Below are 19939 nucleotides of genomic sequence, written 5' to 3'. Positions count from 1 at the left end.
TGGCACACACCTTCTCTAAAATGGCGCGCACACACACCTTCTCTGACTGGCGTAGGCACACACACACACACACACACACCTTCTCTGACTGGCGCGCGCACACTCACACCGTCTCTCATTGTTCCCTTGACACTCCCCCTTTTCCAGTTGTACCCACTTCTCTTTCATTCCTTCCAGTGACAGGAGGAATATGTCACTCCCTAGCATGGAATGAACCTCTAAACACCGAGAACCAAAATTGTCCATGTTGTGCCACATACCCATGAGTTAGAATTATACCATCCCTGAACAAAGTGATGTTACATGATTTGGTGTGGCTGAAAAATGGTTTCTGTGCAGGGCTTGCCCATTAAATAGTTATAGGGATTATGTTTCTAATGCTATATTTAGTCCTACATCTATTTTAAACGGCAGAGGAGCTGGAAAAGTACCTTTTAGCCGCCAGTCTGCAGAAAATGCATAACATGCAGGTGACTGCATTGAAATATTTGAATCTACTTTATGCACCCGTAAATATGTCTTCATTATTTTTAGCCACTTTTCTTATGTTCTAAAAAGGAATTTTCTAAATAATGTTCCTGGATAGCAGACTTATTTTCACACTTACCCCCCCCCCCCCAAAAAAAAAAAATCTTTATAGACCAGAAAAAAATAGAAAAATACATGCTGTGTTGTCATAAATGCCTATGCGGCTTTTTTTGTAAAAAAATGTTTTTGTTTTTTACTGAGAGAGAAACTCTGGGGAGCATGTTCTAAAGAACAAACGGAAAAAGCAGTGAAAAGACATTCAAAAAAAATAAATAAAAAAGCCTTGTCCGCATTCATAAATAACTTTATTTATAGTGCATAAAAGGTGGCTTCCTCCACAGACCCCAGTTATGACTCTTGTTTATGCACAAGACTACAATAGTGACCTTGCTTCTTGCATGCCCAGAAGACGAAGAAGGGAAGAGTTCCAAAAGAGAGCGACCAGGAGGTGCATAGATCTCTTTTTGCCCTCTTGTATAACTTAATTTTTTTTAACAAAGAATGAATAATTGGCTTTGTGTATGTATTTGGTCTTTTTTGTAAATGACAATTCTTTATCTCCGGAGCTATTGTCTCATTATAATGCTAGATGATGCTTGTCCAATCAAAGATCCACTGCTTTTCTATTAGCATGGTTTATAGAGCTTCTTTGGACTTGTAGATCTGGCACAGAACTACCTGCTGATTACCTCAAATTTCTATGCAATTCAACAAATTCATTCTGACTTGCAATCCTAGTAGGAAATTATGAGGGTTATTTATAAAAATTGTCTCTTCTGCAAATTGAACAAATGTTGAAATAAGCGAGTCGGCAATACAGTGAACTTGGTGGTTCCACTGGTTTTCATGGCGAGTATGCACGGACACACAGATGTACACCAACACACACAAATGTTCACATACAAACACAAACTGATACAACACTGAGAAAAAAAGAAAACCCATATTGACAACCACCTTCCTGTGGACACTGACTGCACCACTGGTAGTTCTGCTCCTAGAATGTGGGACAGGTCCGAGGACTTATTTTTGCTGGGACAGGAGCCCAAAACATGGGACTCACCCAGCAAATTTAGGGCAGTTGACAACTACACATGTTTAGTACTTTAGACCACGTTTCAGAAAACAATACTTTTTAACACAAATCCCATAACATTGCAGCTTTTGAGAGACATTCCAGGTATGGGAAATAGTATGGAAAGTCCCAGGGATATGGTACTTTTTTTTTTTTCTTTCTAAACGTTAGAAAGGTTTAGGCAACATTTCGCTCAATAAGAATCATTACATTGTGTTATCTTAAGGCCAACAGAATTATAGGGCTTTTAGTTGCACTTCATCTGGAATTATTATTACTACCGTATTGTTGTTGTTGGTGGTATTTATATAGCGACAGCTTATTCCGCAGCGCTTTACAATAAAAGGGTAATTTACCAAATGAGACAATAACAAAACGTAACAGCAACAATAGATAGTTGAGGACCCTGCTCAAACAAGCTTACAGTGTAGAGGAGGTTGGGTATAAAAACACAATGGGGGGGCGGAGCCTAACCGCTTAACAGACCAGACGTGCCTGACTAGGGCTCCTGCATCTGGGGTCACAATCCGGGGTAATCCAGCCCCAATAAGCGACATTAGCCTACCGCAACCTATCCCACACGACCCGGGAGAGGCTGCTGCATCGGACGGTACCTCTCCCGACCAAATCGTTGCTGAAAAGAGGTTTGCGGCCTACACGTGGAAGAGGCCTGGGGAGACGGCCGCCCCCCAGACTCACTAATCGTGGCTGGACACCTCGGGGAACACCGCCCCCCCCCCCCTGGAGCGACGAGGGTTATCTCGGTCCGCACCAGCTCACCTCACCTACCGCACAGACTGCTGTCGGCTACATCTAGGGTCGCTGGTCGTCCAGTGAGCCCTCGCAACATGGCGGACGCACTTACCATCAGAACCACGCAACAGCTTAGTCTAGACGGGAGCGCTATACTGGATGGCATGCTACAACGCGTAGATGAACACTTCACCCGATTCTGGGAGAAGCTAGCGGAACATATGTGGACAGCAATTGGGGAGCAGAAGAACATGCAACCACAAGTGGGTAAGAGGGAGAAGGGGATCCCACAGGGCATTAACTCCCACCACATCCCCAACCCACGTAAATATGGCCCACCAACGAAGTTGACCAAGCAAACATACTTCTCATACCACCCCCAAAGGGGACAGTGGACAGGGACTACCATACAACGCACGACTTCCCAGAACTCCCTGTACAATAAAGCGGCAACTGGCAATGGCCGCCCCACAAGCCTTCCCGGGCCGAGGACCAATAGGAGCAACCCTCCCAGGCACCGACCACACCGCCGAAGAGCAAGCCACCGCAGGCGGTGGCGAAACACCCAAGCTCTACACGGCACCCGACAGAGGATCAACCCGGCCTCACAGAGTTACCGAGTTGGTGGATTAAAGGTGCAGGCCTTCACGAAAGCCTGGGGCCGGCAGGCGGCCGCCACATGTCCGCAACCTATTGCCACCGGAGGCGACCCCCTGACCGTGGGGGCCAACATATGCAGCACCTTTGACCAGCAAGCCTATGCTCTGAAATCCTGGAACACAGAAACCTACCAGGCCACAGTACAGCTTCTTGCAGCACGCGATCAAACCGGAGCGGAGCTCTGGCCCTCCCCAGTTGCAGAGACTGTCTCTCCCACTTGGCCCTTGTGCGGGGTCGGCTGACCCGGGACTGGAACTGGTATAATAGTAGGTGACACTGGCGGACGACCCAAGCCCAAGAACGAACCTGCATTCCTATAATCTGTCACCGCTGGTTTATTTACACCAGGTTGGAAGCATCCACCTGCTGGCAACCCCCCCTCCCGGGGCATTGACTGAGCTACTTAATGCTTGGACTGCATTTGAATTGCAGGTCTGCTACACAACCCTGCTGCCACTATGCCTTACAGACCCTGCACACTGTACTTCCTATTTTGTCTTAGTGATGTTGTTCTTCTTTTTTCTCCCTTTTTTAAGCCTATGCCTAGCCTAACCAGCCCCTATTAGTTTGCGTGCCTCCCAGCCTGTTCGGCAAGTAATTGTATTACCTTAAATGTAACTAAGCACCGCCTGAATGGAACAGATAGGCGTAGATGAGCAAGCGTTGACTCCTGCCAAAATCAAAATGTCTAGTAACCTACAGCGACTGTTACTACTCACTTAAGCGATTTATTATGAAAGCTGTAGTCATAACGTGTACCTAGCCTGTACAGTTAATTTAACTTTCACAAGGGGCCTGCTATATGTTACCCAGCGTGTACCTAGACAGAATTGTCACAAATATTCGCGGTTGAACCCCGCTTAGCATGTAACCTACTTCTAACACGAACTTAAGCAAACGCACCGTTAGCGATGTTTAGCCTAGTTAATGTGACTCACGGAATCGTTATTTTAGATTGCTCCTTAACATAACGTGTTTAATATACGCTTCAATTTAAAGTATAGGCATAAGCATTATCACACTTTAGACCATTTTGTTATATCTTGTTTAGCCATGAACACCAGACCTGTCTATGAAGCCTATCTTTATTACTTTTGTTTCTCAACCAAGCTTGTATCACTCTGTTTACATGACTGCTTCACATAAAAAGAAAAAAAAAACCCATGGCAATCTTTCTTTGAGGTGCATTGCACACCATCTTGATATTATTAACTCATGTTACCCCACAATGCCTCCTCTTTCTCTTTTGTACCCCATAACGCATATGCCATAATAAAAGAAAGATTTACAAAAAAAAGCACAATAGGAAGGGGATTGAGAGCGACAGCAAATAGACATGGTGGGAAAGTGGCAGAACTGGAGGTGAGAGTGGAATGTGACCCTATAGGAGAGAGCGAGAGGAAGGTTTGAGAGATAGGAGTTACTCTTGGAGGCCATAAGCATTCCTGAAAAGATGGGTTTTGAGGGACTAATTAAAAGATTAAAGACTAAGGGAAAGTCTGACAGGGGTAGGCAGGCTGTTCCAAAGGAAAGTAGCTGCCCGTGAGAAGTCTTGCAGGTGTGAATTTGCAGTAAGATTGTGAGCAGCAGACAGGAGAAGGTCACTAATAGAGTGGAGAGACCGATAGGGGGCATGCCTATGAATCAGTGCAGAAATGTAAGAGGTGCTAGAGTTGGTTGGAGCTTTATAGTTGAGGGTTAGTATTTTAAATTGACATCTGTAGGGAACAGGATGCCAGTGTAAGGATTGACATAGGGGTGAGGTGTGCGAGGAGAGAAAGATCAGCCTGGCAGCAGCATTCACCACAGATTGTAGGGGGGCAAGACTGCTTCTGAGGAGACCAATTAGGAGAGAATTACAATAATCGTGAGAGATTAGTAGAGCATTAACAAGCTCCTTGGCAGCATCTTGCGTAATGCCTCGGTTCGGTACGGTTCGCTATTTTGGGTGTTTCCATTATGAAAGTGGTCCATATAAGCGAACCGTACCGATCCATTCAGGGTCCTGCTTCAGATGTAAGGCCATAGGAAATTGAACGGTTCGGTTAGGGGGAAGCTACTATACAATCCATTGATTGGTGGACAGGAAGAGCATTTTTTCTAAACCCCGCATGGTCCCTGAAGGTCTGGCTTGAAGTGGAAACGCTCACCAGAATGGGCTGGACCATTCAAAACCTTCCAAACTGTACCGACCCAAACCGATCCGCTCAGTGGAAACGAGACATTTGAGTTCCCTACAATCCACACTTTATACTAGAGAATTTTGAGTTGAAAATGGAATTACAAACTTTGTGGCAACAGCAAGTGTTTTAGAAAATTTCTCCTAAAAAGATTATAACTCAACTATGGTCACAGCTGGACTATTTTTGCCTTAAAAAAAAGAATACAAACCTTTATTCCTAATACTATAGTGTCCCTAATTTTGTAGAATGAGTTACCATGGCCATGCTCTGCGCGTCACACAGGCCTCGAGAAGGTAAGAGTGTGCTGTGCCCCCCTGCTGAGCCCATGCCACCAGACCACCAGGGAATGCCATATCACCCCTCCCTGGCCAGGTAAGAAGCAGGGACGGGGGGACTAAAACATAACTTTTTAAAAAATATTTTTTTTAAAAAAGTTAAAAAAAAATGCCCTCCCCCCTACTTCCCCCAATTTTACACACTTAACATACCTACACAAGCACACACTACACAAATACACACACTCTGCATTCATTATATACACACACTACACAAATATTCACAGCAAAAAACACACTACACAAACACACACACTCTGCATTCATTATATACACACTACACAAATTTTCACAGCAAAAAACACTACACAAATACACTCCATTCACTATACACCGTACACAAACACACACTGCATTCACTATCACACACTACACAAACACACACACTGCATTCATTATATACACACACTATACAAACCACTCTCTGCATTCACTATACACATACTACACAAACACACTGCATCCACTGCACACACACATATATTCTTGAAAACAAAAAATTCTGACTGGCATGTATATTTTGTGCATTTAACTTAATAAAAAAATTTTTTGCAAAAAAATAAATAAATAAAAAACAAGTTCAGTTAACGGTAGATTTGTGTGGAAATAATTTATATTTTTTTTAAACAGTAAATGTACAGAAAATCGGTATCAGTTAGTTATCGGCCTGAAAGTTCACAGATTATCGGTATCTAAAAAATCAATATTGGTTGATTCCTTATATTTACAGCTGCTATAAACTAAAATCTGAAAATGTAATTGGAGGGTTATAAAATAAGTAGGCACCAAAGGTATATTTGCAAATAAGGGGCTGGGTTTAAGTATGTAAGATCTGAGATTACTTCCTCTAAGTTCTGCAATGTGTAAATTGAGAATTGTACCTCACCACCCACAATCACCGCTCAGTTTCACTAGCAGATCTGAAGTCCAACTGTTTGGCTCTGACAGCCTTGAGTGCCGTGCAAAGCCACCTTGAGTGTCATAGTTTGATAACCCCTGTTCTAGAAGAATATTTTAATGAAAAACCTTACAGATGTATACTGTCTATTGTGAGGGCTCATAGTGTACTATTTCATTTAACACAAAGGGTTCTTGTGCCCAAATCTTGTCCAACAGATTTGTATTTGAGTTTATTTTTAGCTAATATTTATGTGATTTATAAACTTAAACTTTATATATATAGAAAACACAGAAAAGGTAAAGGAATCTGGAGTGAATGCTCAAATCACCACAGATGTGAATCACTCCAAATCACACCAAAATAAATATAATACAAATATCGTGAAAGTAATGGTGAGGGCAAACTAAATACTAGATAAAATCAAATGACAATAGATGAGAGGCAATATTACCATATATTACTGTCTGTTGGGCTTGTCCTAAAAAAATAACATAAAGGACATAGTATAGCCTGTTTACACATAACAAATAATAAGTATAAAAATGCCCACTCACGTGGTGCTGAGCCGTTCAAAAGTGGCTCAGACTATCAGCGCCTTGTAAAGTAATATTGGAGACTGTAGTGCTGCAAGCAGGTTTTTCAATGCATAAATTCCGTCTTGTAGAATTGATGTCAGACAGGAAAAGCAGGTAAGTGAAAAAACTTTTATTGCTAAAAACACAGCATAGGAATCTCGTCCCCCAATTGCAATACAAATTTAAAATAAAAAATCTTATTTTCTCACATTTTTTTTAAAATTTTATTTATAATAAATTATGTTCCATATATGAATAGTTATTGATAAATTAAAGCCCTGTTTCTCCAGAACAAAATGATATATAATAAGTGTGGGTGCACTTAATGTGACAGCGGTGAATTACGGTTGAACAGACATATAGCGCAAATACCAGTTTTTGTTTACGTTTTGTTTTGATCAGAACGTGCACTATTGACTCCGTCCTGAAGGGGTTAATTTGTTTTTATTATTGTAGCCAAATATAAATGGGAGAGTAAATTTATTATTTTTATGGCTTATTTTTGTTAATAATAGTTCTCTATTAGTTTTACTTGTTTGTTCTATCACATCATCTATACTTGCTTTTATGAGATAGTGAGCGCTTGTTCTTCAATTTTGTTTTTGTATTAAGTATTTTGTGAACAGGCTGTAAAATCCCAGTAGTGTGTTATCTGTCCTGTAGGAGTTATTGAGGCTTATTGTCATTTTTGTTGTGGATCCAGTTTGCCATGACTTGTGATTGCTTAAATATAAGAGTTGAGATTAACGTATATTTGTATTTATTTATTTATTATTCAGATCCAAGGCAGAGATGCGCCACACTTGCCGTGGCACTATAAATCTCGCCACAGCCAACATCTCTGTAGAAGATTCATGTAACTTTGTGATTTCCAATGGTGGGGCCCAAACATATCACTTGAAGGCCAGCTCTGAAGTGGAACGCCAGAGATGGATCACTGCCCTGGAGCTTGCTAAGGCCCGTGCAGTCAAGATGCAGGCAGAGTCCGGTAAGCTTGATGAAGAGGGAAACTATTAATTGAGGGAAATATCAGTTCAGTGGAGCTGATTTTGCCAGTATATTGAAGTGAACAGTAGTTAATGTCACATATAAACACCATACTGTAATTTGTATTTTTTCCCCTCTTAAATAGACCCCGTATAGAACATTTCTGAATTGTCCATCCCCAATAATTTTTATTTAATCTTTTAATGTAATTTCCCCCCCCCCCCTTTTTTAATCTGCTCTTTCACCCAGATGAGTCAGGAGATGAGGACTCTGCTCAGACAGACAAGGCTGAGGTACACAGCACACTCCGTGCTCTCTCGGGTAAAGTGGAAGATTTGGGTACGTGCAATGACCTAATTGCGAAGCATGGAACAGCCCTACAACGATCACTGAGTGAACTGGAAAGCCTGCGCTTACCCCAGGACAGCTCTGACAAAATCAAACAAGTCAACGAGCGAGCCACACTCTTCAGGATCACCTCCAATGCCATGATAAATGTGAGAAGGGAAAGGGAGGGGAGAAACAGTATTTATTCAGGATTAATGCCCAACACTTGAAACACAAGAGAGGAGGGCACTAAAGAAGGTAAAACACTGAGGTGTTCTACTGAAAAGAAATAGAAAGCTAAACGGAAATGTGTGTATATATATATATATATATATATATATATATATATATATATATATATATATATATATATATATATAACTATATCATTTTAATATTTATACATATATTTTTTTTAATGGTAATATGAATAGGTTCTAAACGCTTGTAGACTTGCCAGCCTTTCTTCTTTCACCGTGCATAATATCACAGTCACAAGTAAACTCCAATTTTGAAATATAGATTTAAAAAAAAAAATTTTTTAATTCTTTATTTAAGAGAGATGTAATACAACGAAATCAGGACTTTTTTTAAAATGTAAATATTTTATTTTGAAAAAAACAGTACAGAAGATGGTGTTTTACACCTCCTCTGAAATTCTTTATAATGGAGATACATTTACAGAGAACATATGATTACTTTTATAGTTTTATAATGAGGAGAACAAAGACAACAAAACATTTTTAAACACAGAATAAGGATGATGTAAAAGAAGCAGGGAGACTGGTTGTAGGCTTGAGGATCATACCTGCTTACTTAATCATACCTGTCTTCAATGGCTCTTTTAAGCAACCCCCAGGAGCTCTTCTGTTAGCTCCTTTCTTCTCGCATAACAATCAGGCAGTCACATGAAGTGCTGGGTAGCTCATTTTAATTTTTCTCCAAACACCAGACAAAACTTAGTGAAGGGAAAAACAATGTAGATTTTATTGGACACCAGTTTATATAGTCATAGCATAGGGCCCATAATGTCCAGGAAGGAGGCTGGCCTCCAAGATCTTCCATACTCTCTGTTAAATTAGCATTAGATGACATGGGAGTTCCATTGAGCAGCCATTGAGGTCATGACAGAGTGGACTTTGGCCTAAACATGTTACAGATGCTATATGCATTGCAAATATGGCGGCGTTCTTAAATGAACCCATCTTGGAGGTCTGCACACAAAGCAACAAATTATGCTGAAAAAGCAGTAATGCTAAATTTTTAATTTTCCATAGCTGATTCTCAGATTGGATATTTTTCCAAAAATTCAAAGATGATTACAAAGGTATTTACATATGCGTAGTGAATCCTAATGCAGTGTATAATTTACTAACATCTGCAGTAGCAAGATTGGCTATTACTGTCCAGTTCGTAAGACCTTACCCCTCTCTTATATGCCTAAAATCCCATCTTTTACACTTTATTACAGTGGATTTCCTAATCATTTTACACCCTGTGATACACATCTCTATACCTCTAAGCCAAATATCCAGCTTTAATTCCAAACTCCATGATGCACCATGGCTAATTGTTGAAATAAATTTTCATGCTTTGTTTACCTTCATTCTTTTTTTTTTTTTTTTTTTTTAACGATACATTCCTTTTTCTAAGGCCTGTCGAGACTTTATGTCTCTTGCGGAGAGTCACAGTAAACGCTGGCAGAGAGCTTTGCAGTATGAAAGAGACCAGAGGCTTCGTTTGGAAGAGACGCTTGAACAACTGGCAAAGCAGCACAACCACCTGGAGCGGGCATTCCGTGGAGCCACTGTGCTGCCAGCAGAGACCCATACTGGGGCCTCCAAAGGTGAGATTCCAGAGTTTGTCTCAAGTATCTCCTCTGACTAAAATTTGTTTCACATGCGTTTACACGATTTTTGACACATTCAAAATGTTTCCGTTGTGCTTTTTCAGACCCCTGCGGGGCGGGGAAAGGGGACCTCAGTGATGAGGACGACGAGAATGAATTTTTTGATGCCCCAGAAATTATCAGTAGTTCTTCACAAGATGGTCTTGGGCACAGGTGAGAATGGAACATATTTTGGTAGAGATTATGCTAATAATAAATTAAGAAAATAAATGTGTTTAGTCAATCTCTTTAAGTTAAAACAATTGTCATACTTATATTTCCATAATACTCGTGTATCAAAAATGAATAATTTTGCAAAGGGGACTGCATACAATACACTCTGTTAAAATCAATTGAATTAATATATTCTGACACCTTAAAACTAGGCAAAATTCAGATGAGTTTGAAACCATAAGTAGGACCTTTTCAAAGGTGTTTAGAAATTTCCAGGTGCTATGTGTACATATGAAGACTCCTTGAAAGGACTGGGCTACAACATACAAAGTTAACACAAAAACTAGGACTACTACACATGCGAGCTAGTCTCATTGGACTTGGGCAATGCACCTATGTCTCCTCCCTCCCGAAATATATACCTGACAGAAATGGGAGGGTGTCAAAGGCCATTAAGACTGTAATGTTAAAACGGGTGTTCAAGCTGGTTCAACATTTGAAGTAATGAAAAAAGCCTAATTCTGCAGAAATGCTTTTTTAGATTCAGTAGAGATGTTTTGGGCTCACGTTTATCCTCATCACCAAAGAAAGGGATGTGTAAGTAGCTTTACAACAAACAAGACTAGTGTGTATTCACTGAAATATATATCAATATATATATATTCGATTGTGAGGAAATGTAGCAAGCATTTGTAAAAGTGGCTGTGAAGATGGCTTATTTACCACTGCTACGTTTTTTTTTATTTATTTAAATCCATAATTTTTTTAAAATGTGCATCATTGTTAGACATCTGGGTGAAGAACTTGATGAGAGCAACATATTGGGCAACATGACCCTTACTTCATTACTGTGGTGACCGTTCTGCTTTATCAGTATAAATACAACCACATTTGTTAATCTAGCGTTAGTTTACTATATGTTAAATAGCCTTTATTTCTCTGTTTGTAAAAATATATATATATATATATATATATATATATATATATATATATATTTTTTTTTTTTATTATTATTAAAAATTTTGTTCTTGGTGGGAAAACCCATAAATGCTTTTAAACATGTAAAATAGAAAAACAGCTGCAAAAACAAACATTTATGAATTGTCTCAAAATAAAAAAAATCTTGCCTTTTGCAGGCGTTCTGGAAGTAACATAAGCACAGCGAGCTATGATATAATGGAGGAACACGTAAGCATTTGAATTCTGAATTAAAGATGCAACCTCTAAGGCAGAGCACACATGTATGCTACATGTATCTCATGGAGTGATTGTGACAGGGCTAGAGAGTATAGTGTGTATGTGTGTTTGTTAGTTTGATTGTGGATAATATGTATGGAATTGGGTCACGCTGACTAGAGGTTTGCAGGAAAAGAAGTAAAAACATGCAGAGCACCATGAGAAGCTCCTTATTGGAGCCTATTCTTTGTCTGGGTTGGGTCATCCTCCTATTTCCGCTTGTAGCTTGTCAGCATTCATGCAATGTGAATTTAGAAGAGTATCTTGTGATCTCAATGTTACCACAGTCTCTCTGTCTACCTCTTATACCTGCTATTATCTATATATCCCTGCATTTAAATGACACTTTTCATTTGCTATGTTTATTACATTTTATGAAATGTTTTTTTTTGTTGTTTTGTTTTTAGCAAGTTTCATTTCTTCACAAAAATGCAAGGATAATAAAAGCAACTAAATGCTCAGCGGTAAAACAGTGAGGGGGGGGGGGAGGAGAAACCTCAAGTACAAAATCTAACAAGTAAAATTTTTGTATTAATACTGTTATGTGTTATTTGTAAATGGTAGAAAGGCCAACAGGTCATCATGGTCTTGATGTAGTGATTACCTGTGATGGGACACTCAAACTTAACCTACTAAAAACTGTAATTTCCTGACGTAAGTTGTTTGGCATACATAGAGCAAATGTGATGGAATAGTGACTATGCGAGTAACATAAATCCATAACCAGCTTCTGTAAATGCCAGGGTTTTGTCGAATGTATGTTTATGGTGGGTGCAAGTAGAACATTGTTGAAATTGAGATCGGGATAGCATGACTGCTATGAGGTTATCACCCCCTGACCGGCGCCTGAACCTTTATCCCAGTACCGGGGTTTGAAACCCATCGTATTTGAGTGTAATGGTTAACGTACCTATCTTGGTAACCAAGATGGTCTCTAAGAGAGAGACCTGGAAAGTACACCCTACAGAGATAGGACAAACGGATTACTATGAAGCGTGCGTAGATAATAGAGAAAGTGGAAGGAAGGCCGTAACTCCACTTACCCTTAGTAATAGAAAAGTGCGCGTATTTGACTGTAAGGGAAAAGCCTGACTGTGACCTATTAGTAATAAATGTAAATCTGAGATCTATAAACAGAGGAGCAACGTACAAGGTTACAGTAGCCAGTAAAGATTAGTGAGAACAAGTGAGGTACTTCTATACAAACGTAACAACCAACTTGAGAGAAGTCGACTCCCCTTAGACAGAAAATGTAGAGAAAGAACGTAAATGATCATGAAAATATAACTTCATTGAAATAGTAGAATGTATACATAGGGTGCACCATGTGTGGGTCAAGTATAAAGGGCCAAGACACTTGACGTCCCGAGAATAGGGGTTATTGCGTACCCGATAGGAGTGGTAAGGCTGAGTGATAAGGGATCGATTGAACCTAACCTGTCAAAATAAGCGTAGCTGCAATGAAGGACTACTTACCTGTAACGTAGGTAGTATAGAATGGCGAGACTTGGTGACAGTGAATTATAGGTGACCACTAAAGGTCCAAATTGAAATACCTTATAAAAGCAAGAGGAGTACATTGTACATTGAGAAACTGGAGTCTGACGAACACGTGCGCCATACTTATGTTATGTTAATATTTATATAGCGCCAACAAATTCCACAGGTCTTTACAGTGGGTGGACGAACAAACATGTAGTTGTAACCAGACAAGTTGGACACCCAGGAACAGAGGGGATGAGGGCCCTTCTCAATGAGCTAGAAGGAGTGGGGTAAAGTGACACAAAAGGTAAGGATAGTATTAGACTAATGACAGTTGCAAGAGAGGAATCAGTCGGGAGCTATTAAGTTTAATTGATACGCTTTTATGAAGAAGTGGATTTTTAATGATTTTTTGAAGGAGTGGAGACTGCGTGAGCCTCTAACGGAGGAGGGAAGTCCAGAATTTTAAAATGAGCCATATATCTTACAGGAAGGCAATGTAGGGACTGACAGAAGGGTGAGGCGTGGGAGGTGCGGGCGGACAGGAAGATGAGCCTCGCTACAGCATTCATTATGGACTGTAATGGCGCAAGTTGGGAGTATGTAAGACCACTGAGAAGCGGATTACCATATTCAAGGCGAGAAAGAACAGTGGAATGGACCAGCACCTTAGTCGCATCTGGCGTTAAGTAGGGTCGGAATGTTTTTGAGATGGAAGTGGCAGGATTTGGCGATAGACTGAACATGAGGCGTGAAGAAGAGGTCAGAGTCAAAGAGAACACCTAGGCAGCGAGCTTGCGTGGTGGAGCTGATGGTAGCACAGTTGACTTGGAAGGAGGCAAACACAGGAGTAGCAACACAAGTTACATAGCTGAAAAGAGACTTGCGTCTATCAAGTTCAGCCTTCCTCACATATGTTTTTGCTGTTGATCCAAAAGAAGGCAAAACAACTAGTCTGAAGCGCTTCCAATTTTGGAACAAACTAGGAACAAATTCCTTCTTGACCCCAAAATAGCAGTCAGATGTCTCCTTGGATCAAGCGGCTATTACCCCACTAATTAGAAATTATAACCCTGTATGTTATGTTTTTGCAAGTATGTATCCAATTGCAGTTTAAATATCTGTATGGACCTGTATGGATCTGTATGACAAAACCACCTCTTCAGGCAAATAATTCCATATCTTTTTTGCTCTTACTGTAAAAAAAAAAACTTTTCTTTGCTTTAGATGAAATCTCCTTTCTTCCAGCCTAAATGTGTGACCTTGTGTCCTATGTATAGTCCTGTTTATGAACAGATTTCCAGATAAAGGTTTGTACTGGTCCGAATAGATTTGTATAATGTTATCATATCCCCTCTCAGGCGGCAATTTTTCAAACTAAAGAGATTTAAATGGATCACTATAGTGTCAGGAAAACATAGCGGTTTTCATGACACTATAGTGCCCTGAGAGTTCCCCCACCCTCAGGGTCCCCCTCCCGTGGCCCTGAAAGGGTTAAAACCCCTTCAGCTGCTTACCTTATTTCAGCGCCGGGTGATCTCTCCTCCCCTGCAGACGTCAGCTCCCTCTGCCGACGTCAGCGGAGCCGAATGCGCATGCGCGGCAAGTGCCTTTCCTATGGATGCTCTGCGCCATTGAGGCATAATATGCCTCCAGCGTGGCAGATGCGCCTCTAGTGGCTGTCCGGAAGACAGCCACTAGAGGCTGGTTTAACCCCAAATGTAAACATAGCAGTTAAAACCTGAGGGACATTGTACCCAGACCACTTCATTGAGCTGAAATGGTCTGGGTGACTTTAGTGTCACTTTACATTTTGTAACCTTTCTTCGTAACTAAAATGCTCCATTCCTTTTATCAATTTTGTAGCTTGTCTCTGCATTTTTTTCTAGTTCCATGATATCTTTCTTTAGAACAGGTGCAACAGGTGTTAGCAATTCTTAAAGTAGTGGGTTTAAATCGGCGTACAGTGTGAACTTCAAAAGAAGAAAAGGATAGGGCAGGGGGAGTTATGATTGGTTGAAAGGTACATTGAGGAGAGAAAAAAGGATGCTTACACCACCTTCTTTTTGTGTCTGGGAGTGTGAGCGAATTGTAGCCCACCAAAACATAAAGAGCCAGGAGTAGCGCTATCAGAGGGGGACAGCCAGGTCTCTGTAAGTGCAAATAGCGTGAGTGAGTTTGGGTTGAAAAAGTTGTGTATGGCTGTTGATTTTAAATTAATGCAGACAGAGCGGGCGTTCCAGAGTGCACACTGAAAGTTGGTAAGTGAGGGTAAAGGGCAGGGTATTGGGATGAGGTTTGTGGGGTTTCTGGTTTTCTTAGTGTGTAGAGAAGGTGAAGGGCCCTGGATTGGGAGAGACATCACCAGCTGCTAGAAGCAGGAGGAGAGAAAGTGACAGGAGGTGTAAATGGGTTTTGTATACATGGGGTCTAGGATGAGATCGATTTGTGGGTAGGAGTGAGAGACCTACCTACCAAACGGGGCCTAAGGTAAAATTGTTCTAAACATATGAGTGACAACCAACAAATTGTTGCAAACAATTTAGAGATAAATAAAGTAGTCGACTGGGGTAATACTGTTGAAAAAGGTTAGCATAAGTGACTAGAATTAACCAGGTGACATACATACATTTAACAGCAAAGAACATGAGCTTAAACCCTACATAAATTATGTAGTAAATAAAATTCTAATAAAGATTAAACTCTAGATTGTATGTGAATTGTAAACCTGTAACAAGACCGTATTTGTTGGCAGGTAATTGCCCAATGCGTAGGCTCGTGTTGGCCTAATATAAATTTGGGATAGCACGGAGACGGATAAGTGAGTAGTGGTATTGGAGAGGACACAAAATTTTAGGTAATTAAAACGATGTCAATGAGAACATATGGTGAAAGTGTTTATGTGGAAAGTAAAACGTGTTCAGATAATTTGGGCAGTATTGTCAACATGCTAAAAAGTTATTGGAAGTAAACCAATACCAACAACCCTTACGTAACGAACAACTAAATCTAGAGCAAAACCTTAATTTGCAGAAAAACTCCTATGTAGAGATGGTGTTAAATGTGTACGGTAAACGTATATACAGTAAAAATTTTGTTTAACCGAGTGTATGTATATACCCAAGTTTGAGCCTGACGTAACTTTAATCCAGTCGACTGTGACACCTAGCCATATATGGGACTAATTAGAATTCCATATAAGTCGAATAACTTATAAGTCGTATAAGAGAGGACCTAATACTCTCTGTGGAAAGAGGTATCACTGTGATGCTATGAATGACTGAAATAGGCTGATTACTATAGTGAGTTAACTGAATTACTGGCGTGAGCCGCTCTAGGGCATGACCAGCTTGTTCGTGGTATATGCAGCCTTTCCAGCCGTGGCCGGGAAGATGGTGCCTCCATGCCTTTAAGCTCAACCGCCAAATTTAAGCAGGGCCTTGGGAGTGGCGGGGACAGGGGATTCTACGGGGGACCTGGAATGACTGGGTTGGAGTGTCTGTTAGAGATAGAACGTTACCTGGAACTATTTCTTGCAGCATCCTGTAAGGAATTAATGAGTTAACCATGCAAAACTTTGATGTAAATTGATAATATCCCTTAAGTTGAGCTGGCTCGCTAATTAGTACTGATTGGCGAAGAAATTAACTACCCAGTGACCGGTGAGGCCGTACTAGTTGCCAAATGACTATGATAGGCTCTACCTATGATTGGGGCCGTGTGGGCTTGTAGCTACGATGCGTTATAGCGAGGTGTTGGCCTCTCGGTGACAGTAAAAGAGTCAATATGTGTGGCCGTAACGTGAGTCCCTGACTATGACCCTGCAGAAGAGTATGCGAGGCACTAACTATGAGTGTTGGCCTCGCGGACTCGTATGTTCGATTATTTTAGACTACGGCCAGCTCCTATCCCTAAAAGCCAGGTCTCTTACCCTAGGCTGGGCTTGTCTCTTTGTTAATGAGCGTAAACATACGTGCGTGAACAAACGGATAGAATCAGAGAGAGAAACTGCCGATTGTTATGTGAACCGAAAAATAGAAGGGAAATACAGTGACTAACAGAAGGGAAAAAATTTGCTCTTAATGAGCGGAACATGAAGAGGAGAGTCTGATTGTGGTTTAAATTTATAGATGATATGTGTCTGTATGATAAATACATTATAATAGTTTACCTGTTAATAGTTTACTACTTTCTCCCAGCGGTAAACTAGCAGAGGGGAATGAGCGGACCGGCGTGCGGGCGGCTCTGCCGAATGAGCGGGCGTGCAAACGGCTCTGTAGAATTGGGGGTCGGTCTGGCGTGCAGCTCTGCGGCTCAGCTTGTCCTTCTCCTGTGCCGTCTCAGCGCCGGGAGGAAGTAGTTACAGTTCTTCTCGGTGCGCAGAGATAGTGAGACAGGAGGAGGAGGGGACTAGCTGACAAATCCAAGGCGCCAGGAAAAAATTCTTAGCAGCCATGACGACCTGGCGCCTGGGATTTGTCGAGCCCTGCCATAAGATTCCTATAGGTGTAAAATCTAAACGGAAAAACAGCATGACATAAAGTCAATATCCCTATGGATATCTTCAAACGTAAAGTAACATAGTAAAACGTACGTAATATTAATTTGCGTAACGTGAGATTGAATGCGCATGGAGGACCTTGCGACGGTCAGGTGTGCAGAGACAAGCCCCTTGTAAATGTTAAGGGTTTGACTTGTATTCGGTGGTCGTAATAAAGTCAGAGTGAGGCCTCGACATTTGACTTGAAACAAGTGGGAAACTCTAGCTTACCATATCTTTTAGTAGACATGCTAATGGATTACACTTGAATCGCATTCGTAGTGATTGATGTAGACGTGTTTGATTGGTAGCCCATGTATTTGAAACATACCTATTGTAAGTTTAACATCACATGACGTTTGAAACATAGTATTACTGTAACAGAAGGATGATCAGTACTATAATCTGAATTGGTACTGAAATTAATGAGTACACCTGGACGGATTATACCTGGGTGTACTGTAATCCCACTAATGGGTCGCCAAAGTAATGTGTAGTAAACACAAATGATGAATTACCAGCAGCCTAATGGAGTAATTGTAAAAGCTGGAAAGCAGATAGTACTACAGAAGTCACTGAATGAACGTAAACGTATTGAGGACCTAACGTGGGTCCGATGAAATGCCAAAATAATCACAAAGTGTAAACGTAAAGGCAGAGTGAGGCCTTAATATACGTGTTTAACAAAAAATATAAACGTAAGGAATAAAATACCTGGAACAGAATTGCTGGAGGAACACCGCTGTTCTTGGTTTCTCCAGTAAGTTTGCTACTAAATTGATATGGGCACGTGGTGTAATGGGAGAACAAAGTCAGTACAGAGATGGGAAAAAAATATATCTAGAAAAGGCTTGTGCACTTAAATAGTGTTTAACCTAGCGTTATTCTAAACAGGCGTATGTGACCACCCAGTGCTATTAAATCGTGAACTGGACCAATTTTATAATAGACTATAAATCCTTACAAATGGATATGTGAATTTAAAATGTGCAGTTAATGTAAGAACATCGGTTAAGTACTGATCTGGGAACAACATTGAAACACACAGATGAAGGTAGTGAGCGGAACACCAAAAGCAAGTTTATTTAAGCAAACCACATATTCATTAATAAGTGCAGGAAACATCATATCGAAAAGCCTGCAATGGAGTGAAATTCAGCACCTGCTGAAACGAACAGTGAACCCTGTACCAAGCCTTATGGTTTACAAAAAACAGAAGAACTGTGAAATTAAGAGACTGCCCAACCGAATGGTTTTAAACGAAAGCTTAAGTGTCAGCATCTAGGTAGGTTAAGATTGAAACGAATGAACGCATGATTAAAACAACATACGAATGTAACAAAGTAAAAGAACATATGGCTTGAACCAGACAAATGAACAGGATAAGTGAACACACAGGCTGTATGGGAACAAGTGGAATCCTTGCAAACCTGAGTATTAAACACTAGGGATCGACCGATTTTCGGTATTTTCGGCAGTATCAGTGTCAGCCAATAGAGATACTGATATTGCCGATAATACATACCAGGACTGCCGGGCCCATTACAAGCCCGGCGGTCCTGGGGGGGCCTGCAGCAAGTGCTTACTTGCCTTCCCAGCAGCTACCTTCAGCTCTCCTGTGTAAATTTTGCGAGTCCAGGGGCCGTCAGAGCGTTGCCATGGGTTACCATGGCAACGCTCCGCGTGGCACAGGCTGCGAGAGTTAGACAGGGGAGCTGAAGGGAGTTGCTGGGAAGTTAAGTAAGCACTTGCTGCGGGTCCCCACTGTACTTTCCATGCCACTGGACCACAATATTTAAAAATAAAAATAAATGCCCTCCCCCCAAATTACATACCTACCTACAGAAACACACACACTGCATTATATACACACTACACAAACACACACTCTGCATTCATTATATACACACACTACACAAACACACACACACACTCTGCATTCATTATATACACACACTACACAAACACACACACACACACTCTGCATTCATTATATATACACACACACTACACAAACACACACACTCTGCATTCATTATATATACACACTGCACAATAACACTGCATTCACTATACACACACTTTTTTTATTGTTTTACCACTGAGAATTTAGTTTTCATTTTTGCTTTTTTGTGTGTATTCTATATTAAACACAGCTTACCTTCTATATTTTAATTCTATTTTACTAGTAGATAGTGGGTCACCTACAGAGTAAGCCGCTATTTTATATTTTGATTTATTTTTGATACTCCTAGCGCTTGTAGACTTATTTTCAGTAAGTTTCACTTCATCTGG

At 40.7% G+C, this 19939-nt stretch overlaps 1 protein-coding gene across 2 annotated transcripts in view; it reads left to right on the top strand.

Annotated features, from left to right (window-relative positions):
- OSBP (oxysterol binding protein) overlaps positions 1–19939 on the top strand; it is a 72887-nt gene that overhangs the window by 38077 nt on the left and 14871 nt on the right. For both annotated transcript variants that reach the window (XM_063434775.1, XM_063434774.1), the window contains exons 2-6: positions 7790–7998; positions 8247–8494; positions 9978–10170; positions 10278–10386; positions 11523–11574. In XM_063434775.1, the coding sequence (XP_063290845.1) occupies positions 7790–7998; positions 8247–8494; positions 9978–10170; positions 10278–10386; positions 11523–11574 (811 nt within the window). The remainder of the gene's footprint in view (positions 1–7789; positions 7999–8246; positions 8495–9977; positions 10171–10277; positions 10387–11522; positions 11575–19939) is intronic.

This window comes from Pelobates fuscus, chromosome 10 (genome assembly GCF_036172605.1).
Source record: "Pelobates fuscus isolate aPelFus1 chromosome 10, aPelFus1.pri, whole genome shotgun sequence".
NCBI classification, from domain to species: Eukaryota; Metazoa; Chordata; class Amphibia; order Anura; family Pelobatidae; genus Pelobates; species Pelobates fuscus.
Note: the sequence above shows the minus strand (reverse complement) of the source record. Positions and strands in the feature narration are given on the sequence as shown.